General features: G+C 40.9%; 1 protein-coding gene across 13 annotated transcripts in view; it reads right to left on the reverse strand.

Annotated features, from left to right (window-relative positions):
- Positions 1-24,889, reverse strand: part of TRIM2 (tripartite motif containing 2) — a 118,449-nt gene that overhangs the window by 33,968 nt on the left and 59,592 nt on the right. For 6 of the 13 annotated variants that reach the window (XM_087736958.1, XM_087736953.1, XM_087736959.1 and 3 more), the window contains 2 exons: positions 5,578-5,759; positions 3,202-3,439 (listed from right to left, as the gene is read on the reverse strand). In XM_087736958.1, coding sequence (XP_087593084.1) covers positions 3,202-3,439; positions 5,578-5,711 — 372 coding nt within the window. In that variant the 5' untranslated portion in view covers positions 5,712-5,759. Of the gene's footprint in view, positions 1-3,201; positions 3,440-5,577; positions 5,760-9,897; positions 10,254-16,412; positions 16,640-24,889 lie in introns of those variants that run through there. The other 7 variants (XM_009474737.2, XM_009474736.2, XM_087736952.1 and 4 more) reach the window with 4 other exon arrangements.

Below are 24,889 nucleotides of genomic sequence, written 5' to 3' on the forward strand. Positions count from 1 at the left end.
TTGTTCTAATGCTCATCAAGAGTCTAACTCTGACATTCTGAATTTTGTATTTAGCCTCAGTGACACACTGAATACTGCAGAGTACAGAAAAAATTAGATTACACTTTAATGGGATACATGAGTAAGTGATATGGTGGGAAGTAGAGAGGTGAGGAGAAAAAACAAGGTTTAAAAGGTATGTTATGAAGTCACTTCATCAGAATATCAAGGATAGGTGCTTTTTTATTTTTCCAAGAGAAGCATACGGGCAGTAAGCAACACCTGCACAAGTTCAGGAAATGTTTTTCTAGATGAGATCTTATATCTGTCAAGTTGCCAAACTATACTGTGATCTTTTGCGAAAAAGCTAGTCAGAGATAAGGCATGCTCTCTTGTTACAAGCGTTTAATCTAATATTGGGTACGCTCTCTTGTTACACTCTGTAGGCAGAAAATACACTACACCTGTAAAAGCACGGATCCTAGACTCTGGGCTGACTTTCACTTCAAATTCAAATAAAACCCAAGCGTGGACTTTTCAGGATGGGTGACTGCAAGGAGGCTACACCACTCATTACATATTATGAAGTAATGGACATACAATTTCACAGCCTTCCCTGTCTTGGCTGTTGTACATGGTCCCTAAATGATTATAGGCCAATGTTTCCAAGCCAGGATGCTTATATCCAACAAGAGCTGCAGATGTTTAGCAGCTGAGAATAAAGCCAATTTTATTTTGCTGTGTAGGTAGAAGTTAAGAATCTTCTGTTATGTTCAAAAGTTCCATAACATATGTGCCCTATTACCCCGATTTAACAAGAATGTATATTTGTGCTCTGTGTTGGGTGAATATGAGGAAGCATTTGTTTATAGTTCAAGCACAGGAAAACATATCTCATGTTAAGATACTACAAGCTAAGTTTCATTTTTCATAAGAACACACACAACAAAGACACCACAACAGAGGAAGAGAGGATGTGGGCAGGAGGAATAGGATGCACGCACACGTATGGAAAATACGAGTGGTGGGAATAAGAGACCAACTGGAAGTGAAAGTACATGGAAAGAAGGGAATCTACATGGCCTGAGGAAGGCTAAGTTACAAGCAGACAGGCACACCAATGAGAAAGTATCTGCACATCAGTTTCTATCTGATCTTAATCAGAGAGGTTTAAATCCAGCATGGCTGGAGAGATTGAAAAAACTTGTTTAAACAGAAACTTATTTCCAAGCTAATACAAAGCAAATCTGGTGATATTTAAATGAAACACTCGATGCAAATTTTTTCCTTGATATTAAAAATGCAATGGGTCTGACCCTACCCCAAGCAATGTGTAAAAATTAATGGAGAGAGGATTCAATGCAGAATGACTGCTGGTTCTGTGAAGGCATTCTTCTCCAGCTACTGCCTCAATCCTCTCTCACTCCCTGAAGCCCCCAGCAAAGCTGCTAGCAGCCAAGCACTTGCCACACAGTGCCCTCATGCACTGAGGGCAAGTGAAGCTTGCCATGAAGCTTACCCATGAAGCCCGCAAAAGCCCATTTCCTCAGTCAGGCCTCAATTGCCCAGCACCCTGCCCTTCAGCCAGATCCACCTGGCCAGCCTCAAGGAGCTCTCCCCAAAGCTCATCTCAGCTCCTCCCATCACAAGGACTAATGTGTGCGCTTTAGCTTTTAATTTCCTAGCTCAGAAAGCTTTAAATAGGAGTCACCTCAGCCTGTCCCCAACCCTCCCAGATACTTATTGAAGCAAGAAGATATTCCCATCACACACTACTCAGCATGCTAAAAGGCATGCTATGTTTCAAGGCAAGCCACGTAAGTTTAGTTTAGAGGACTTACAAACCCACCTTTCCCTAGAAAGGGGCTCTCAGAGAGGTATAAGGTGATATATTTTTAATTGTAAGTAAACCATTTTTTTCTAAGCACACCCAAAGAATCATCAGCTGATAATGTAAAATGCAAAACCAGTGACATCTCATTTTGACTTTTTTCTGCAGTTCACAATCAAATGGCTCCTATCATCATTGGAATATCAGAAAAGAACCATGATTCGTTTTAAGGAGAGCCAATAAAATGCAAATAAAAACTGCGAATGTATTAATCAGTAACCACTACACACACATAGGTATAGTAGGCATTAAAAAAGTTACACCAGTTATTCATTAATCAAAGTGTACAGCAAATCAGTTCTACAAGTCCACCTAATTCCAGCAGGTCAGTAAAGGAGAGGTAACTGAGCTGTTCCTCTGTAAGAGTAATCACTACCTATCAGCTGAATTATTCCTATACAACCTATATACCTAGACTGAGTGTCAAATAAAACATTCCCAAAGAGCTGTCTTAAAATACTGGCACATATTTCTTGGCTTGCATAGAAGCACAGCATTCAGTTTACAACACAGTGTCGCTCAGCTTTGTGACATGGTCTACTTACATGTTTGCATAAGCCTGGCTATGAAACAGGAGCTCATGTGCCTACCATGAAGCCACACAGGTTAACATTGAAAACTGTGAAGTAAGCAGAGTTAGAACTGTTCTTGTAATAATCTGGGGATACTTACTCAGTTGGGGGTACTTGCCAACAAATACACTGATATGATTTGAGGGTGTATGTAGGGGGATGCTGGGCAAAAAAAGTAGGTGGCGGAAAAAAACAAAGCAGCCTCCAAGGACTGATACATGAGATGCACAAAACACTGCAGGATAAACAGAAACTCTCTGTATCTAGCCTGTGCTGACCCAAAGCATCCTGAGCTAGGACACCCTTTTACTTGGCTCACATAGCTTTTGGTACTGTCTCAGTGTGCAGATCAGTTAAACTTATAAAGTCCCTGATGCATACTGCCTAAACAAGCCCATATGTTCCCATGACAATAGTTGAGTCTACAAATAAGAGAGCTACGGAAACCCATTCCAAAGAGGCAAAGGCACAAGGTTCAGCACTTGCAGGACAACAATTTTGACCAAATGTGCTAAAAGACAGTATCATCCAAGATGATTGGTAAGAAGAAATAATATCCCGACTACTTTAAGATGCTCCATTAAGAGCATTTGAGTTAATTTTAAGAATCCCTTGTCTTTTGTTGACATATTATAAAATCAAAGAACTACTGTGATTCCAATTCCCCCACTATCTTTTCAGAACAAAATATCCATGACAAACCAGACCAGTCAGTACATATCTGTACCTGTACATATCACAGGAGTTCATCTCACTTACATTTCCATCATGATTGGGGCAGGAGAGCGGTTTGCCCGCAGCAACAGCGGTGACAGTCTCCAAGATGGAGGACTCTTCAATGCTGTTGTCCGGCGTTCGTTGCAGGACATCCATCAGGTTGGTGATAAAGAAGTTGTTCTGGAGTGCAGAAACCCCTTTCTCTGGCAGAATGGAGGTCTGGCGGCACACGGGGCAAGAAAGGGTTAAGCTATGGGCTGGAATGTAATTCTGTAAGCACCTATGGGGAAGGGAGGTGGAAGGGGAGAAAGAGAGAGGCAAAGTATCATCAAAGAGGACAAAAACTCCCTTCAGTTTAAGAATTGGTTTGAAATAGTGCTACCCCTACTTACAAAAGGAAAGGTACATCACCAGGCTTCAGAAGTAAAAGTGGTTATGGGGACTTTTTTTTTTTTTTCTTTAGATCTTTTTTTCTCTGCCATAGGAAAAAGGTTCAATAAGCTGATATCATTTTAACAGTTATATGCCTTTCTTTGAGATATTTGTGCAGAGCGGATCCATGCTTCCAGATATGTACTGCATCCTGCTCACAGGATAGTAAAAATGATAAACTATCAGATAAAGTTTGACAGACATGAAGTTATTGCATCAAGTATTTGAGCCTGTGTCTGAGTAACCGGTGGTTGACCCTGGTCTTTCCAATAGAATCTCCTTTATTAGCTTGTATCTGTGGGTTTAGTGTTTCAGAGCTAAAACCTGGTCCCAATGAAACCAATAGAAATTTTTCCATTTATTTCAATTAGGAAAGTTATTTGGCAGTTAGCCAGAATCAACAGAGCTCTCTTTACTACATAGAGAAGCGTGTCCTAGGTTATCACAGTTTATGTTAAGGGGAGTTTGGGGGGAAGATTTTTGCTTGTGTTTGTTTGGGGGAGTGGTTTTTGTTTTGTTTAACAGTTTTGTTTTATTTTCAAGAAAAACTGAATTTCACAGAATACAAATCTGACACAAAAGTTCTGTGGTCAATAATATGCAGCAGACTAGTCTAGGTGATAGTGCCACTTTTGGCCTTGAAAATCAAGTTAACAGCTGCTGGGAATGCAACATCCAACTGCAACTGGCAAGTCAGTATAGTCCCATAAGCTCTGAAGAATGCAGTTCTTCAGGAGTCTAAAATTCCTCATGAGATGCCAACCAAGAAAGTGTGACCTCACACAGCTACACAGCTCTCATCCACTTCCAAGGGCTTTGCTTGCACCACTCTTCACCCTCCCTTGGCAGCCCGCCTCCTGACCCCCCAGTAAGGCCTCTGTGAAAGGAGAGCTTAGGCTTTGTACATCAGCAGTACATTGGAGGAGTTCTTCCAGCCTCTCTCCATAACCAGATCAGCATAAGAGGATTACAGTGAAAACCAGAAGCTGACCTTAGGATTTACACATGAACTGAAATCAAGAAACTTAAGACATGGTGGCAACAATCTTGACTTCACTGACTTCAGTGAGAGTTTCACTACTGACTTCAGTAGAGTTGGGGTTTCCTATTATTCTACTAAAAAGCATTTCATCTGACACACTCAGAGCGCCACAGTTTTTCTTGCACCCTGTGCAAAATTAGATATGCACACCACAATTCTAACTAAGAGGTGGAAATCTCCTGAACTAAATGTTCACATAAAATACCATTTATTAAAATTCTCCTGGCATTCAATATATAATCCAAAGAGTTGCATCCCATCATCAGATAAAGAAGTCTAACGAATAATTCTTCAGCTAACTTTTCTGCAGATGCTGTATTTTCTCCACCATTTGATGAATAATATAACATTAAAGTATCACTATTTATATTCAATTCATTCAACTGAATACAGTAGGCAGCAGGTTGCTGTTTTATCGCATCTCTTTTCAGAGAGCTTTTCCACTTCAGTCAACCAAGCTGCAGAATAATGAAGACATTTAATCACAGGTTATTAATAATGTATATATCATGTCTAACCCTTGGACATTAAAGGATGGGATAATTATTTCACTGCTTAGTAAATCAACAAAGAAAGGTTTTTATTGTTTCTAATTATAGGCTAATCAGTATAAATCTGAGGCCATTAATTTGAGGTCCAAATTCTGACTGCCATAACCTTTCACATTGTTGTAACTGTATTCATTAGTTTCATTGGATTTACTTTTTACTTATTCTTGCATAAAGGGAATGTATTCCAAATATTCCGCTGCTGTCTCTTCTTCCTGCCTGCCACAAATAACAGTGTTTTTCTACATCCCTGCCTCTCCAGCCTTCCCAGACTTTATCATGCCTTAACATGACCTTTACAAGTAAAGAGAAAAGCCCCCGTCCACCAAAGGATGTGTTGCTCTGTGCTTGTTACAGACACAAATGCCTACGTACCAGCATGAGGAAATGACTTACCTCTCACAGAAAGTGTGCAGGCAGGGAAGTACTTTGGGGTTCTTGTAACGGTCCAGGCATATGCTGCAAATCAGAAACTGCTTGTCAATCTGACGGACCACAGGACTTGGGATGTTGGAGCCTTCACTGGCCATCCTAGACCACTGACATATGGGTCCTGTTCCCTTCTACCCTGCACACTGCTGGAGTGGGGTGGGGAAAGGAAGAAAAAAAGAAAAATAGCTTATAAACTCCATGAAATAACAAAAGCAACAACTGATTCACTCATGTTCCATTCTTATGCAGGAATTCATATTTCCATATAAAACCAAAACAGTGAAGAATTAAACTTCTAAAATGGTTTATCACTGATGAGAGCCTGGGAAACAGTCAGCCAATTTACAACACCGCACCTAACACCTCTGTCTGAGCAGGCATTCTAGAAACGCATATTGCTTCTGGACTGAAAGAGTTACAGGGCTGTCTGTTTTTAAAGAAATCCCACAATAAAAATGTTCTTGCACCAGTAGGTTCAGCCAGTGCTAACAAACATTGGATTTCTTACATGTACAGTACTTCTGGCAAAATGCTTAAACTGGAACTGCACCAGCCAGTCAAATGGCTGCATCACAGCCAGAGTTTGAAAATGGTTCACCTAACAATTTTTTCCCTTATCAGTGCTGGTGTTACCAAAGATACGGTAGAGGAAAAGGAAGGAAGCAACCTCAGAGAAAAGTAAACTGCCTGCTAAAATAGTTTAGGAAAACCTGACAAGTGAAGGCCCTGGCAGGGTGGCCCAGCAAGAGCTCCTATCCATCAGCACTTCTAGCAGGCTGGAGTGCTGGGAGGCGCAGGCTCAATCCCCAGGGAGCCGACCGCAGCGTCTCTGTCGCAGCACTTTCTGCCAGTCCTCCCACACCCACAGCGAAACAAGGGCTCCTCTTCCATGTGAGCCGTGAGCCCAGCTGGGCTCCTTCACTGCAGGTACACTCCTGCGGTAGTAACTTCTTCCCTAAACATTTTCTACCCCAGTTTTTAGTCACCCATTTCAGACAATTTGATGGTTGGCTTGAGGGCAGTTCGGACTTTCCAAGACAGAAATAACAAGCCCTCTGCCTCGGTGCTGATCACGCTCATTCAAAGGTCACTCAATTCCACAATGATTTGCATGACCCATAGTATTTTATTGGCAGTGTTACATCAGATCTTCTTCCTGTACTGAATGCATGGCACACGAATCTGGCAGAGTTGAACTCATGCTGTTCTTCCTGAGCTGTGTATTCGGCCGTACAGTTATGGTTTACTTACTACATTGAGCAAGTGGCTATTTCTAGGACAATGACAGTGATTACGGAACACGGTGTGCTGCCTTGCCTGATAACAGGCTGCTGGGGAATCACCTCTGTGCTAGCAAGTACAGCAGCATAAAGTTATTCACAATTAAAATACCCAACAGCGGTAACTGACATGTAATTCGATGCACAACACTTATGGTGGGCCCTTTTGTTTCCTTTTTTTCCAAGAAAGGGGAATCTGCAAGGTTAAAAATTGCTATAATACTTGTAAAAGATAATGTCTGTTCATGACGCAAAAATGCATGATTTCAGAATTGATCATTTGTTTCACTTTTTTCATTTCTTTCCCCATAGTAAGATAAACTGTGAATATTACATAAATGCAAATTGATTTCACCTATTTAAATGCCATAAATCACACACAATAAACCTTGGGAGATCAATTAGGAACCTGTATTACTTTTTAAAAGCTTGAGTTAAAAATGGCTTTACAAGAAGTGGAACCAAAATATCTAGCTTTCACAAATGGGAGTAGAAAGAGCAGACTATCAAATATGCATTAATGTATTCACACATTTGGCAGTATAACATGTGGAATGTCAGTGATGTGCTTCAAAAGGAAATTCATTTCACCACTGATGCAGCTGTGTTTGCCTCCCACTCTTCCTACCCAAAAGTCAGGGGCGGGGACCCAAACAAAACAGGCAAGATAATCAGAAGCAGGAAGATTTCTTTGATAAGGACGACACCGATATGTTACAAACAGTGTAATTTTTTTTGTTATAGACTAAGCACAGACTATTTTAAAAAAATTGTATTTAACATTTGAAAGGTCTCCAGTGAATGCTGCCTGTCATTTAACAGAAGAAAGTTCTCTAGCAACCAAACATTTTCTGTAATTTCATCTTTCCGCCATCAAGTACAGCTACACCAGCAAACAGTGTTTATACAAGGAAAACTCCTGCTGCCTGAAAAATTTCATATCGATTTCATCTGATCTTCATCTTAGTCTTTTACATTTCCCCAATCTCATTGCAAAATCAGGTGATTCTTAGTGTCTCATACACAAAGCTCATCACAGTCACTTTAATTTTCAAATGTTCACACTTTAAGCTTTGTCAGTGAAAGAAACCATTAACAATTCAGAAATAAGTGCTTTTAATATTTGATGTTTTGTCTGGAACGCAGCAGGCCGTGATTGTCATTTATCCCCTGTGCTCACATAAATCAGGTTTAAAACATACACCTGAAAATAGAATTTCGTCAGTACATTTCCAGCTTTGGCCACTACCTGGTACAATAACTTCTCACACAAGTGGTTCATTTTTAAAAGTTTTTTGAGTATGGAATTTCCAGGATTCTGCAGCCTCCCTGAGCCAGCTCCACCTTTGATGCAATTTTGATGAATGTGATGCAGCTACGAGAAGGATGATTTTGCCCATTGACTCAATGAAAGCGACTATACAATCAAAGCCTACTTAAGAAAAAGCTGGAGATTCTAGATGGTGCTTTTGAATTTTGCCAAAGACAGCGTTTATTCTGATTCACTGCAGTACTCACAGCAGTTCCTCAAAATAGCAACGTAAGTTTCAGATATATTAGCAGTGGGAGAGTTTGCAACATAACACTATTTTTACAAGAAAAACATTCTTTTTTGTAGTAGCATCTTCTGAGCTCGGTAATTGCCAGAGGTCTTTTTGGAGGTTCATTCTGTCTCACAATCTAATAAAGAGCAGCTGGAGCAAGAGCTTTGAAAATAAGTCTGAGCATCACTTCTCCATATATTTACACTTCATAATTTAAACATGCAAAGCCAACGGTTGTGAAACATTGCACCAAACGACATAAAACCCCACCCATTTATCGATAGGAAGCACACACTGGAAACCCAGTTCAGGTTTGCTAAATCAAGTGCAGAAAAGCGTTCCGAAATGTATACCCGTTGTCACCCCTTTGGGGCTCAAGGGTTGTTACCTTTCCAGCCACCCCAAAAGTAACATTGTTCTTTTTCCTTCTGCTTGGAGATATGACTATCGATTTTCATTCAAAATATACTATACAGCAAAGAACGGAGAAAACAATGGCTCTCTAAGCTAGTGGAAAGCCTTGCCCTGCTACACATACATGCCTTCAGGAACCAAAGTCAGGGTGCGGCCCCACCCATATGAAAAGAACTTCCTATAGCATTAGAAAAGGGGAAAAAAATATTAGGGGACAGCAAATAACAGTTCCAGAAGAGTTGTTGCAGATAAATAGAGCCATGTAATAGGAAAGTACACCCTTTCTACAGGTATCTTCAAATGAGCTCTGGAGTTCCTCAGTTACCAAATTCTCTATTAGTCTCCGTGGCCCAGCCGAGAAAAATACATTGGGAAAACTTATAACCGTCTGTTCAGTCCCCAGGATTTATTCCTAAAAGAGCAGAATTCTCTGTTGCTGATACTCTGCGATCACTGAACTCCACCCAGCCAGAGCTGCAACTAGCCTGAAAGTACAGCCTGAGGAGAACAAATTGCTTGCAGCTTGTTCATCCCCTTATCAATGGTATTCACAACCCAGAGGGTCTATTCATGTATTATGAATGAATAGGTTTCCAATGGCAACGTTTCCAAAGGAATGGTTAGGCCTCGAGAGCTGTAAGAAAGGGTGGGGAACCTCAGTAATGTTGCTTGAAGGCTTGGGGGAGCTGGGGTTTAAAAGTCTTTAAAACAGATACATCGCCTGTCCACAGTCTTTAGGAATAAAGAACAGATTCAAGCCATTTCTAGCAGCAGTGCCAAAATTAGCCAATACAGAACACACCGAGCAAATTAATAATCATAACTGCCACACAGTCCACTTGTGTAAAAGGCTCGATAAGCTAAATTTGCATTCCTTTCTCTCCCACTCTTGCAATCAGCTTGGTGCCTTGTTTAAAACACAGCAACCCTCTTCATTCTTACAGCATGCAGAAGCATAATGAACGATCAGGGGCCAAAACAGAAGGAGCAACCCAGCAGCAGCCACCAGGAATAACACTGAGCAAACTTGAGCATTTTAGACCTACCCATCTTTGTAGAAAAATAGCTTAATCAGTGCAGTGCTGAGGATAAAATCCTTGCAGGGACGGAGCTGCAGTTCCGCAGTAATCCAAACGAACAAACCATCATCTGTCAATATTTCAAGCCTCACGCGTAAAACTGCTTAAGAATCCCTATCACAGCATAGTCATTATTAGATGCAAAACAGATTTTGTGCTCTAAGGAATGACGCTCCATTCCACGAAGAGGACAGGTGGAAAGAAAAATGGAAGAATAAGAGGAAGCCCAGTGAAGTCGTCATGAATTTTTTTTTTCCCCCGGGTCATTTACAAGTGGGAGACCCCTTCAGGATTCAAACCAATCAATCTTTATTTAGCACATCTTTTTCTCACTCAGCCTGTGTAGAAAGACTGCAGCAAATGGTGCAAGGGATTGTGGGATAGGGATGCAGCAGAGAGCTGCAACGAGATTCGCTGGGTTATTTTTTTTTCTCCCTACTCAGCAATCAGCTGTTTCGAGGCTCCGCGCAGGGCCATTGAATTTGGTCACCAGAATGTTATTACAGGATTAGCAGGCGGAGACAGCTACCACTGTGCATCTGGCATGTCCATGCAGCTAAGACAGACATATGCAAATATTACTCGCAAATCGGAAAAAGGATTTAACTCTGAAGGGGCAAGTCAATATTACGTAACATCCATTACCAGGACATTTGCCACAGATGAAATGAAAGCCCTTTCGTTTATAAAGGAGATAAAGCTTAACACTTAATGATTCCACCTCGATTTTGCCAGGATTCAGAGTATTTCTTGGAACATAATTCTTCCCTGCTCCAACTTTCAGGAACAACAAAAGACCCCACAAATGCTCTTTGTCTCTCCAGATGTTTAAAGCAGAAGCAAAGAACCTCTTCAGAAAGCTGTGCTACTGACACACAAACCAGCAGCAGTTTCTTCTACTACAGAGCTGCGTATTTGACCTGACTCAGACTCAAGTCAAATATTTAAGGCAGCAATTAGCAAACCCCTATTCAAGGAATGCGAGAATCAAAGCTAACAGTCTGTTCAACTTTTGTACAAACATTAATGCAAAGGAGTATTCTCTTAGTTAAGCTGTTTACTTGTTCAAAAAAATTTAAAAATCATGGATCAATTCTGATTTTACAAGGCTATTACCAAAGGAAATAAAAAGAAATTTGGTGTCTGGTATTTTTCAGCTATGCAGAGAGGGTTGTTAAAAAGATGTTTGTGAATACACAGACACTACTGAAGTAAAGCAACATAGAATTAGCTTTGTCTTCCAGTATAACAGCTGGTGGTTTTTGCAGACAAGGTAGTATTTGCATCTCTAAATACAGTGAATCTTTTCTTTTGAAAAAACAAATCATATGCAAGTATTTCAGCTAACTGAGGCTAACAAAGCTTCCCACAAATAAAAGGACACAAAGGTCCATTTGCATCAGGAAGAAAAAATGTGGGGTTTAAATACTGTCTGTGCTACTCTGACTTAATTAGGACAGATATAGTTATTTTAGAAGTTTAAAATGTTGTCCTAAGCTATTTAAGCACAGTTTCCAGAATATAATATTTATTCCTTTCTTGGGCTGATGAGGTAAATAGTATTAATAATCATTTAGCATGAGTGAAATGTAATCTAAATTCCTGTTAAAAATATAGATTCTGTGTACATCATTTACTTTCCACTTGGCAATCATTTAGCCAGATTGGTTTTATGCATCAGGCAGATCCAGACTGGTTTCCCTGGGTAATGCCCACAGGGCAAAAGCATGTTGTAATCCAGTTTATAACCTGAAATGAAACATCAGGTAGCATGTGTGCGTGTGTTAGGATTTGGGGTCCTTGTGCCAAAATACTGCTCTGATTCCTTCAGCGTGTGCTGAACTCTGCCAGAGAGAGCAAGGTATGTTTCGTTTTAGCTTCAACATTCAGCAGGTCAGAAGAAGCAGGCATCTGCACAGCAGGATTCACAGTTTAAATAAAGGCCAGAGATTTCAGGTACATTTTTGGAGGTGGTTTTTTTTTATGCTTGGTTGGTTTTTTGGTTTTCTTTTTAAACTCTCTAGAGAACCCCCATTGCAAAGAGCAAGCAACATACTTCACTCCCACAACAAGGAGATCCAAGGCCTTTTGTTTCTGCCACTGGAACAAAGACACACTTAAAACAATAATCGAGAGAAAATTCAGGAGTGGCACTCCCAGAACCAAGGTGGAAGACTCTCGGACAGAAGCATGCAGACCTCACTTAGCTGTTTGCTTTTCCTTGCTCATTTCAAGCATCAAATTTACGTACACTAAAACAGAATGACAAGTATTCCGCAAATTACTATTTCCATTTATGATCAGTAGTAAGGACTACATACCCCTTGAATCAGAACCGATACCGTAACGTACCTCATGGCCAAAGGAAACTGCAGGAGTCACAGCTACTGCCACTCTCACAGGGATCTGCACCTCCAATGAGAGATTGCTTCAAAGTGCAGTTATCTCATAATTAACTCTGAGAAGCTGCCTGCTGACAATGAGCTGATATTCTGCAAATAATCCTGCTTCTTCAACAAAGCAAAAATGGGGTACCATGGCAAGGAAAATGAGACAAAAGACATAGCATTTCCCTTGAGATTTTTGTTCTTACATGTTGAATATTCCTCCCTAGTGAAGAGGAAATGGATTCGTAGCTCAGTGAACAGTCTTGCACTTTACCCCCATAGCAGTTACTACCAGCCTGTTTCAAATAGATTTATTGTATGTGTGTGTCTTTTGAGCTGGGAGATGGGAGTGGGGGTTGTTGTTATGTGCTTGGTTTTGTGTTGTTGGTTGGTTGGTTGGGTTTTTTTTTTTAAAAAGAACAGGCTACTTTCCCTCAGAAATTTGCAGCACTCATTGTTGCTGCTGACTTCTCAGTGAAGTAAGTTCTGGAGAAGAAAATACATAGCATGTGCCATCTTCAGTGTGCCATGGAAGAGTGGTCTAGCCCCTGTTATCATCACCTGTAATTGTCATGTTTCTGGAATAATTTCTTCTTTTCCCTGTTCCAAACATAACCTGAATTCATATAAATAGTAAGTTACCAAAAAAACCCACAGCTAATTTACAGACCATAGGTAGATATTGGTATATCCTTCCCTAATATTAAATAAGTCATCCAAACACTTCAGGTTAAGATCAATGTCTGCACTGAAGCTTCTACTATAAATTGACTGAAGGGAGAGTAGTCTAACTCAGCCTGCTGTACAAAGGAGATTTTAAGGTCATCAGAAAAAAAAATTATTGGGTTAGCCCAAACTAAATGGCCAACTAATACAGTCCTGGCCATTAAGACTGACTGAAAAATGAGAGGTGGGAGAGACCAGAAATCGGTTACCCAAAGCCAACATGCTGGGAATGAGGGCTAGTTTGGGAACACAAATACAGGAGAGAATGGGCTGTTACAGCCATCACCCAGCTCCACGTCCTTAATTTGACCCTGGCGCCAGGAAAGCAAGTGGGGTGAAACAACCAAGCTCTGTCATTGTGGGACCATGCCCACACTGGGAATCAAGAGGCATTAGTCATCCTGGTGAGACAGTGGCAGTGGAGGCGCCTTTACCTTTCCCCACTGCGGCTGTGCACCCATGCAGACCCAGCAGCTCCTGCAGAGCAAGTGCTCCTTACAGCCCTGACCCCACATTCTCCAGTAGCCCAGGCTGTAGCTCACATGGGCTGGGAAGAGCCACAGCTTCCTCCCACTGTGGGCTTGTAGCTAGAGGGCACGTCTGCCCGGAAAGGAGCTCTGCTAGGTCCTGCTTCCTCCCCACCAGCCACAGCCTGGAGCCACAATCACTCCCTCATCTTGTGATCCAATGGAGCAGATGCTTTTCCCTAAAGCCTGTGACCCAACACATGGCTTGTCATAGCCTGCGAGGCGAAGAACTTGAAAGGTTTGCCTGGGATGTAATGCTGGGCTGCTGGAGACCTGCCCAGCCACCCCAGCACCCATCATCCTATGCCTTTGCCACCTTATTCTATTTCCTGCTGCCTTCTGCTTACACCTAGTTTAGCTTGCCAAGGTTGTGGCTTTTGTAGCACAACTGCAGCCAGGCTGGGACAGCCTGGCCTCCCTGCTCAGCCAGCCCAAGCTTGGCTGATGTGACTGCCTGTCTCCAGCACTGATGTTGCAAGTCAGGCAGCACCACACACAAAGCGCTTTTCTCCCCTCTGTGTTATTCTTTCTCTTTCCCCTTTTGGTTATTTGCCATTGAGGTGCAGGGCCAGGCACTATGGTCACCAGAAACACTCTGTATTCTGGCATTTCTTGTGCAGGGCAACAGGCTCACCTTCAGGACCACTGTCAGGTGTTGATGTCATGAATACGGTTTCTTTTAAAAGCTTTCAACTGCTAAAGGCACAGGAATAACAGGAATAGAAGCCACTGCTATAAATGAAAGCCTTGCTTAATAGTTTTACATGTTTAATGCTTTGTTGCTTTTTCCTCCCTCCTTTTCTCAGTCTGTAATCAAAGCTTAGAACAGGGTGAACACCTGAAATACATGGGTGGGCCTCTTAAGACATCAACGTACTAATGCTTTATACTCTGATTTGTAGAGGAGGGAAGGGTTATTATGGCTGGCATCTAATATCCCCTTTTCTTCTCTCTCCCCATCACAACTTCTGCCTCCCTCTGCAGTACCCCTTCTCCACCACCCTTTGGTTGTGCAATAGTCTTGCTTCCATCCCCACAGACCTCATCTCCCAACTGTCCTGTCCTTGGATGGAGCGGGGACCTTGTGGTGGCTGCCCTGCACACATCAAAGGACAGGACTAGCAGGTTAGAGCTCGTGTGATCACACAGTCATCACTCAACTGAGTTATGATACCTCCTTTAAGGCTGGCTGGCTGAGGTTTCCAGGACCTCATTTTGGGTCAGGGCCTTGCACAGTAAATTCCAACACACTTGGAGCACGCTGGATTTACTGCACATGCAAGGACAATTTGAGTGCTTGCAATGGAAGCCCAGGAATCCCCAAGCAAATGGCCAACGTTCTCACAAATGAGATTTCAGAGAGAAGGGGTAGGAAATGAGGGAGAAAGGGCATGCCAAGGGAAATGATAGGATTAAACTGTCACATATCAGGTTAAATGACAGTCTCAGAGCTGTCATTTAGGGCCCTTTCCATGTTTAATAAAATGTCATATTCTCAGGTGAGCTAAAAAAAATATCTGCAGTGAGGTAGGTCCAAGTAATTATTTCAGGGGCTAAATGTTGTACAGGCCTAAGTAAAAGGATTTTTAATTGTACACTTGGCATCCAAAGCAGCAAGTCAGAGCACCTATACTGAAAAAAGCCCTACCCTGATTAACTACTTAGTTATCTTACCATCACCCTTACAACTGTACATTTTTTACTTTCTAGGCCTATTTTGTTAACACTGACAGAAAGGCTCTGTTCAGCCTTTATAGGTACGCAGGCTCAAATAAAACCAAGCTGAACTGACAAATAATTAAAACTGCACATCAAATCACTGCTGCTTACATAAATATCTGCTCTGAAATGCTGCTTGAAATAAAAGTGCTCCATGGAGACTCCATACTCATCACTGTTAACCCCTCCAGGCACAGGATAACAGGCAGTACAGACAAAAAGCAGGAGGTTGAACAGGAATCTATTTGGAAAGAGGTCCCTTGCCTTTTCTACATACTGTTAGATATAAGGTACATCGAAAAATGCTCTAGTCATTCTCTTCAGAGTTGCTGAGCAATGGCAAGAAAAGTTAAAGTAAGTAGCAAATGCTCAGTGTTTCTGGTACTGAGCTGTGTGGTGAAGGTTCAACTGCCCAGAGACCATCCCCTCCACTCCCTCCTGAGACACTCCTCTGGGTCTGCCCCACGCTGCATCTCCACTTGATCTTACAGTTCTGCCAGTTTCCCTTTAGGAGAGGTGATATGCACCAGGTACTGGAGCTTACTTACTCATGTATTCTCTGTTGACCACTGCAAAGTAAAGTTCCGCTGTTTCTGTTTCCATTTACTTCAGCAGGATTTTGTTGAACTAGCACAAAGTTCAAATCAGCAAGGGAGAGGGCAGCATCCAGCAATCACCACATGCCACGTAACTTCTTCACAAAATTAACTTAGGGACTGCCAGCCCTTTAGAAATTTTTTTCTTGCAACCTTCAAAATCCCACTTCCCAGCAGATACAGCATATGGAAAATAAGCCCGGAGAAAAAAAAATAGGTGTTTCACAGCAAGAAACAGCAGACGGAATCTAAGCATTAAAAAAAGCAAACAATGGAGGCAGAAAGAGAAGGAATTCACGTCGTCTTAGTGCACAGCACACAGCAGATAGGGTGCCCGAGCAGGTAAGGTTTCTGCCAAAAACACATCTGGGAGAGAAACTAAGAAGGAGGGGGAAGGAAGAGCCCCTCTCCAGCCTGTGAGCAGGCTGAATTCAGGCTCACATCCTCTGCAGCACTTACAGTGTTTAAAAGATTAAATATTGGTTGCTGCAGCTCCATATTTACCTTAGCTTTTGTACTGTACCCACCTCATTTTCTTGCCAGGACCCCAATGGTGATGTTATCTTCTAAGTCTGCTAAGTCTTCTTCTGAACTGAAATGTCGTTCAAGAACACAGAGATGTGTCTAAACATTGATATTGTCCTTGGGTTCAGAGAAGACCTTGCTCAGGCGTTAAGTGGTTTACCCAGGCAGGCTCTTTATGTTGGCAGAAACGCAACACTGAACTTTCACAGCAAGTGAGTAAACACATAGCCGCATACAGCAGATAGTCTGGCAGCACCAGCAGTAGTGAGAAACAATGTCAGAACAACCTTGGCAAAAGGAGCTCTGTGGGTTTGAACAATGGTTGTAGGCACAGGAGCTGAACCACCCACCAACAGTAACAAAAACCACCTACAGCTCCTGTGGGGAGCTCGAAGCATACAGAACCTGAGTGTGCTGGCTGCAATGCAATGTGTCCTCCTCTGCACTCACAGGGTCACTCCATTTGACTTAACAGTAGTCAGCTCCAGCACTTCAAAACTTGGAAACACCTAATGGCTGAACTTCACGCAGTAAACATGTCTTTCCAGTCCTCAGCAAGAACACTCATTTGCTGATTGCATGCCAGCGCTCCTATTTAAAGAACTGTTGTTATGGGAAAAAGATGAAACCTTTCTACAGCACAGACGAAGTGCTCCCCGTATCTTGTGCCTTATCTGCAGAAACGCATCAATTCCCAGTATGTGTTTCCACAGCGGAGTTTCACTACAGCCACAGTAAGATGCGGTTATCTGACTGCAAAGCCTACCATACCCCTGAGCGGGCTGGATCTCCAGTCCTAGTGGCCCTTTCTTAGGGCCTACCAAGCAGCTACTCTGGCTCAGCCCCAGTTTTCCTCAGGCCTTTTCCTTGAGAGACAAGGTTTTATACCTGACACAAGCTGCAAGGAGCAGCAGTTGTAAAGGTGTCCACCTTTATCCTTCATCTCCAAAAATAACTCTCCTAAGCTTTCTCTTAGACATCTCTTCCAGGTTCTCATCACGCAGAGCCGGTTCAGGCTAGATGCCCAAGGCTCCTCCAGGGGCATTGCCAGGCTGCTTGTAAGCAAATGCCCAGCACTGACGTAGGTCAGACTTGTGCAAAAATTACATTCTCAGAAGACCCTCATACATATCTTCCTGCATGAATATCAGTCTTTTTAACTGACATCATAACTTATGAAGCAACAGCTAATGAAAGAAGAGGAAAGTAGAACCACTCACATGACACAATTTTAAGACTCTCCCAAGCTGAACGGGGATACACAGTACTTTCATTTCTATATGAAAATACATCCATTTTACTTTACAGGAAAACCAGTACATTTTTAACTACATGAAAACAAATTAGGAGACAGTCCAGAAAACAATAACCATGTGAATGCAGCTGTATTTTTAAATAAAAAAAAAAAGCACTTTGAAAAAACACTGGCATCAGGACAGCTAAGAACAATATTGTCTTAAATCAGCTACATTATCATTTGGATTGTGATAGCACCTGAAAATCTCTTCCAAGTACCAGAATCCCACTGTGACAGGCACCAGCTACACAGGCCGCAGACCCTGTGCAAGCATAGGTAGCCCGTGTCTTAACACCTCACACAATTCAACTATTTCCATTTAACCGTATCTGTGACACTAAGTACCTTTCTACACTATAAGTTTTCATAGCAAGCCATTAATTTGCATAAGGGCTATTTTTATAAAGAAAGAGGTGGAAGATAGTAGCTTGTATTGCCTGAATTTTTTGCAGTCAGAGAACAGCAGCAGATCTTAGCATCCTCTGCCCTTCGCAAACTCTATGAGCAGATATAAGAACGGCCTGACACTTTAGAAGTAGTCCTTGCAATGCCTAACAAGATGTACCATGCTGTTATTGATAACGGTTATATGTAGTAAACGACAAAACCCATTAGAGGTGTACGTGAAGTAATCAGCTCTAGGCACTGCTGTTAAAAGTAATTGAGAAATCCTAGTGGAAAACCAGTTACAAATAGGCCATACAGACTCTGCACTATCTCAGGTACTGAACTTCTCCTCTCAGATACCACAGCGAGGGGCTGTTAGGATGTATTTCAAATAACTTAAATGCTTTTGGAAGCCTGATGAAACAGCAATCACTAGGTTTTTGGTAGGTGGAGCATGCTGTACTCTGAGTTAAATTTTATTCACAATTTATTTTTTATTCACAATTTATATTTATTACTTTTTACTCTTCCTTTTTATTGGCCACAGATGAGAAACCTCTTTTAAGGCTACCAGTAGTGTGCTGGATGTTCCTTCATCCTGTGAGCTGTGAAACCCATTGCCTAAGGATGCTACAGTCATTAATATTCTACAGGCATCCCAGGAGAGAAGGGCAAATTAACAGTGGATAAGTTGGTTAAAGATTTTAAAACACAAAGACACCGCCTCTACCAGAAGAACTGGAAGCACAAATCATTGAAGATGCAAGACCATTCTGGAGAGTACCATGATATGTCTGATCTATTCTTACGCCCTTCTGTAGGCGTCCACTGTCAGCCACCACCCAAATTATAAGGCTAGGCTAGATTTACTTTTGATTTGACCCAGACAAACCTTCAAAATACTCAGTGTAGACATCACAAGAGCTGTCTAAGTAGCCACTCCCTTTTGGCATAGTTAATGGACAATAATGGCTCCACAGGGCTGTTTTTATCACTTCGCAGAGCCCTGCCATTTAGGGATGTCAGGTGAAATGAATCCATCAGACAGCTGCCTTAATACACTACTGGTGCATGAAGAATGCCACTCAGGGCCACAGAGTACCTTTAGCACATGCACCCATTTCTAAGTCATACAAACAAGACACATAACAGTGAAGACTGACTAGTCATCACCCCAAGCAGAGAACACTTTCATAGTGAATACAATACTAACGTAGCATTTCTCCCCACTTCCTCCTACCTTTTCAAATTTACTTTATTCTTAAGGAAAAAAAAAAAAAAAAGAGAGACTTCTAGTGATATTTCCTTAAGAGTGACAATTGGCTTGTTTCTCTGCAGAGGTACTCTGTATTGATCTATAAGCAACACCATAGAGCTTGGGGAAAGCATGCCTTGATTGCTCTCCTGGTTCTCCTCATTTAAAAGCTTAACAGTTGTCCACCTTCCTCAACAGAGGTCTCTCCAGAGGGTGCACACCTTCAGAGCAGGCCTTCTGCAGGAGCACATCCCACAGGTGAACCAGTGATGGTTGTTCAGAGAGTAAAGGCCACCATTCAGGAGCACAGATAAAAAAATCCATCCCAAAACTTAAATATGGGAAGAAGTCTTCCTGCTCTTCTACTTACTTGTATTCAAGACTGTACAATGTGTCAGCTTCTGATAAGACAAACACAAATTTTGGACTTTGCAAGCACAGGAAATGGAACTACTCACTTATTTTTTGTAAATTCACTTTATTATATACAAACATTTTTGCATGCACCGGTCTAGTAGGTTTTTTTTTTTTATTTCATTTTTTGTAGAAGGGAATAGTAAAAAGGCTAATTAGAATGAGGAAGCTAAGGGATGAGGGGGTTCTCTGCCTACACAGAACATGTAATACAGTTCTAAAACAATCCTCTGTTACATACTGTCTTCCCTTTTCTGTGTAATAAAGGATTGCACTTATCTCCACTGAGAGATTTTAAGTAAAGGATTACATTTGTGAATGAATGGGAAATTATTCATCTTTAATTAGTAATGAAGTATCTCAGAACATGTTTTTATTTCACAATCAAAATTTATTTCCAGCTATTTTAGATTCAAGGCAAAAAAATTACCACTGCATATTTGATAAATAGGATGAAATCTTCATGGTGCAACACTTAATTTTATCTCTTTATTATAAAACGTTTTCTGAGCTGAGATGCAGAAAGATCAGTTGTTCCCAAGACTACACAGAGCAGACTAAGAATTAGGTAATAAGTAAAGAGAAGAGCCTGTTCTTTGCTGAGGGTCCAGCAAGCCTTTCAAGCACATTGGGAAGACCACGATAACCCATACCATATCATAGCATTGTCTCAGAGTAACACTCAGGACACAAAAACTCAGATAGTATGAAATTGGGCTGCGGCTCTATGTGACTTTTGGGCCCTAGGTTTCCCAACCCCAGTACAATGCAATTACTTGAGCTCTAAATATCAAATCTGCTTTCAAGATAACAATAAAAAAAACCACCTGCAGAAGCTTATCTTGCGGGAGTTAATCCCTGAAGGTTTACATTAACACTTCCACCAACATAGGGATTACAGGAGAGAAAGTTGTAGAAGGGTATTTCATGAATATTGTTATCTCACTGGAAAAGGAAGAAAAAAATACTGTGCAAATGCAGACAAACTGTGGTAGTTTTTCCTCTTGAACAGTTTATGTATGCTGTAAAAGGCTTGTTCCTCAGCCCTGAGTTTTCATTCTTGGGGATCATTTTAGTTCCTGAGGAATTTGTAAGCAGCCCGATTTACAGTATTTACAACATACAGCTGTTCTCAGAAGAACCAGGGTGGCCTTGAAGACACCTGACATCATTGAATCTGGTGGCATCTGCTCTTTTGGAAGTCCTGTTTCTCACAGAGTATGCAAGTTCTCTAATAGTATAGATCATGGGCCAAATATGGCTGGGGCTAAATATGGTACACACAGTCTCTCCAAGGACCACTATAGAGATCAATGCATTCAGAGGCACACAAAAACATAATTGTTGGGGTCTTTTCAAGAGCATTTCCAAGTTCAGCAAAATCGTTTGACTGCAATTTTTTTTTGTTGTTGTTCTGTAAGTAATCGTGTCAAGTGTGTTTGCTTAAGATTCCATCACTGCTTTGGAGGGTTTTTGTTCTGCACAAAGTGGAGGAGCATCTTTGCCCATTTATGTTTTCATACTAGTCAGAGTTATGTAGACCAGAATAATCCGGCCACTGGTCTTTCCTTGCTAAATCAACTCCTGAGCATTTCACAAAACACACTGGTAGATACCACACACCTTCAAGCTCACAATAACAAAGTTCTACTAAACTTGCACGTAGAAGGAGGCAGGCACAGTATAAATCTTTGCAGAGACTAAAACTTTCACTTTTTCTTTAAGCCATCACTCCACACATGACAATTTTCCAAATTACAAGTTCAATGAAGGGATATCCTCAAACCTAGCATTCAACACCCATAAAAAACAGCAGAAAAAGAGGGGATTGTCACTCTACGTTTCCAGAACTGAAAGAAGAAAATAATCAAGAACAGAAGTTCATGGTAGTACAGAACAAATAGCTTTACATGACAAAAGAACAGAAAGTCACCCAGAAATAAACTGATCATACACATGTTTAGGCAGACTAATAACACTAGGACAAATAAATCCATACTGGATTAGGAGCAGGCAGATTGCTGAACATTCATCTCATGCATTTAAAACCTGATCAAAAGTAATTGCATCTACTCCAATCTTTATGTCTCTTTCACAGAGGGCATCCACCCTGGCATAAGGACTGAAGATCACCATCCACCTAATTAAGTGCTCCTAAAATGCATCCAAAACTGGTAATATTCAGAAGGTTTTAAAGTGAGAGAGAATGAATAATACTTTTACACATGAGCAAAAGTGCTGACCATAAAAAGCAGAGTTGTCCAGAGTTCTTCCAGAGGAATATTTAGGGTATACACGATTACAGTACATTTTTAAATCATTTGTCTTCTCCTAGTGGCAGGGCATATTCTTGAAGTTATGATAGCCTAGATTTAATATCTAACAGTAAATCATCATAGCCATTCCAGCAGCAGTTTCTTTGTGAACTATTGTAGCAGTCCAGCTATACAGGATATATTTTGATGCTTGTGTTAACAGGATCACCATGTAATGTAAGAAGTGCCAAAATACATCCTGCTAACATTTTTCACATGTCTATGATTAGTCTCCTTCTTAATTTAGCTGCGCCTCTTTTAACCCTACTGCAACTAACTAGTAGCAAGATGGATGGAGCCAGCCAACATCTACCTGCCACACTATCTGTTCAGCACCTCAAGAACTATATTCCAGTTGCTATTTCAATTCTTCCTTTTGAATGGGATTTGCTTTTGAGTTATTGCCCTAAAGTCCAGCTGGCAAGTGGGAAGGCTGCCTGGTTGCCAGCAGACTCCTCAGCTGATGAGATCCTTGGCTGTCCCCACACAGTACTTTAGAGTGACATGTTACGTCATTTATTTCACTTTACGCTATTCCAGTTACAAACTGCTATTCCTGCGATCAAACTAAATTACTGACTTCCAACTAAATTCACCTTTTAAAATAAGCAATGCCCAATCCAAATATAGCCAACCACCCCAATTATTAGAAGGAATGACATGCAATGCCCAGATAGGTCTACAGATTCTGTGACAGAAAATGTCTAGAGAGTCTATGGTAGAAAACAAAGACAAATGTCTTTAATGCTACAATTTATACAATAAATATTTAGTTATTTAAACCACAGAAATAAAACCTGGTCTTTATAGAAATAAAACAATTCAGAAAGTTTGACTGAAATGCCATTTTCATCTCTCCAAAGACCAACCTCAGTTTTATTCAGTGGGAGGTGGACTTTATTCCAGTTGATCAAAAATAAAGAGGAAGAGCAAGAAATCTTGCACAATTTCTCACAAAACAGGAATTCTTCCAAATTGCATTTGCTAAGTGTTTGCAACCACGCAGCTCTTTCCATTACAGGCACATTTTAACATAAATCTTACAGCACACCAAGGGACTGCCTCAAATCCGTTCATGTCACATAACAAATGCAAGAGCAGGCCCAATTCTAACAGAAGAAGTAAGTGTGTCTTAAAAAGTAACCTATCAAAAATGGAGGTATAGAGAGGTGAAGTCTATTTATGTGTACCCTAAGCCCTGTTCTTTTCCCTTCAGTGTTTTAGAAACCTCCAAACAATCATTATTTTCTTTCCAACATTTTTTCCTTTCAATAAATATTGATTTTGTTTCAGAGTCTTGTTTTTTTAATAGCTCATGTCATGCATGTCACATGGTTAGCTCCCCCCCCCCCCCCCCCTTTTTTTTTAACCCACAAACATCAGCAGTAACATAACCACAACCTGCAGTCTCTGGAAATAGCATATCTAATTTTGGTTGAAGGTGTCAGCCAAGTGTAGGTTCCACAATAGTGGATTTCAGTCTGACAGTCACTGGACTTCTTCAATGTGGTCCCTGAAAGCTGACTAAAAAAAGCGCGTTCATATATGTTACCGTGCAAAATATGGATGGGCAAAATTCCAGGAGAAAATTTTTAGGGCTCAAAAAATAAAAAATGGTGGAAAAACACTGTGTTGGAGTTTTCAGCACATTTGTAGATTCTTTGGAATTAATGGCTCTTTATAATAGAGAATATTGCACTGTCCTTAAAACTACTATTTAAATCTGAAGAGCTATTCCCTTCTATAATGCAATTGTATTAAGGATCACTCTTTATAAACTGAATTTATTTTTTGGAGTAATATATATGTTTGCTGCTGTGTATAAACAAATAGTTCAAACTAGCTACACTTGTATCCTCAGGCACATTTAATTTTGATGAGACAATACGCTTGCCAACGGATCAAATCCAGTTCTTTTACATTTGGCTCAAGGATTTATCCTAACCTACCGTACACTGTGCCTTTGCTTTTGTATAAATAGTTCATGTGTCTAGACACAGCATTACATGTTTCTGCAAAACTGTTTATGTTTAATACTTTTTGCAGATGATTACATTTCAGCTTCACTATAGGAATGCACAACACTTTGTTCTCTGCATTAGGACACCCAAAACATTTTCAGTTCATTTAATTCCCCAGTTTTCCTCAAAGGAATCAGGAGCATCACTGTGTTTATATAAGCTGTCCAAATCCTAGTCTTGTTATGAGTTAATGAAATTCCGCTATCAGGCAAAGACAGGCCCAGCATGTTTTCACGATGGCTTCAAGCACCAATTATCTGGGATTTTCCAGTAAACAACCTGACCTTCAAGGTAAAACTGAGATTCCCAGAGAAAGAATACTATCATGGGCTGGGGAAATCCCCCAGCAGTATTGTCATCTTTGTCCAGGTAAGGTCTAATTTTGCAAACACTGTGCATGCTGCTGGACAGAGCAGAATTCAGACAGCATTCGTGTGTGCTCTCAGGCCATGGACACTGCTTGTCTCAAACCCAGCCTCAAAACCAAGATTTCACTGAACTCGTATATTCTAGTTAGTACATGGAAAATAACTTCTGTGAAAAAGACAAAAATTTAAGACACCCCCCCCCCAAAAAGGCATTAAACGTATATATACTTGTACTTTTTATTCTGTATCTGGCATGATAACATTTACTGTCTCCCTTTACGAATTACACAAAGAAACCAAAAGATTTTTCCCAGTTGGCTGAAATAAATGTTTCCATGGTTTTAATTTTTTCCTCTTCCCAGAAACCCTATAATCAAATCTAGAATTGGTTCTGTCATAAAACCCACTTCATGTTTCCTTCT

This window comes from Nipponia nippon, unplaced genomic scaffold (genome assembly GCF_047370975.1).
Source record: "Nipponia nippon isolate SJK-2023a ecotype South Korea unplaced genomic scaffold, ASM4737097v1 scaffold_6, whole genome shotgun sequence".
In the NCBI taxonomy this organism is placed as follows: domain Eukaryota; kingdom Metazoa; phylum Chordata; class Aves; order Pelecaniformes; family Threskiornithidae; genus Nipponia; species Nipponia nippon.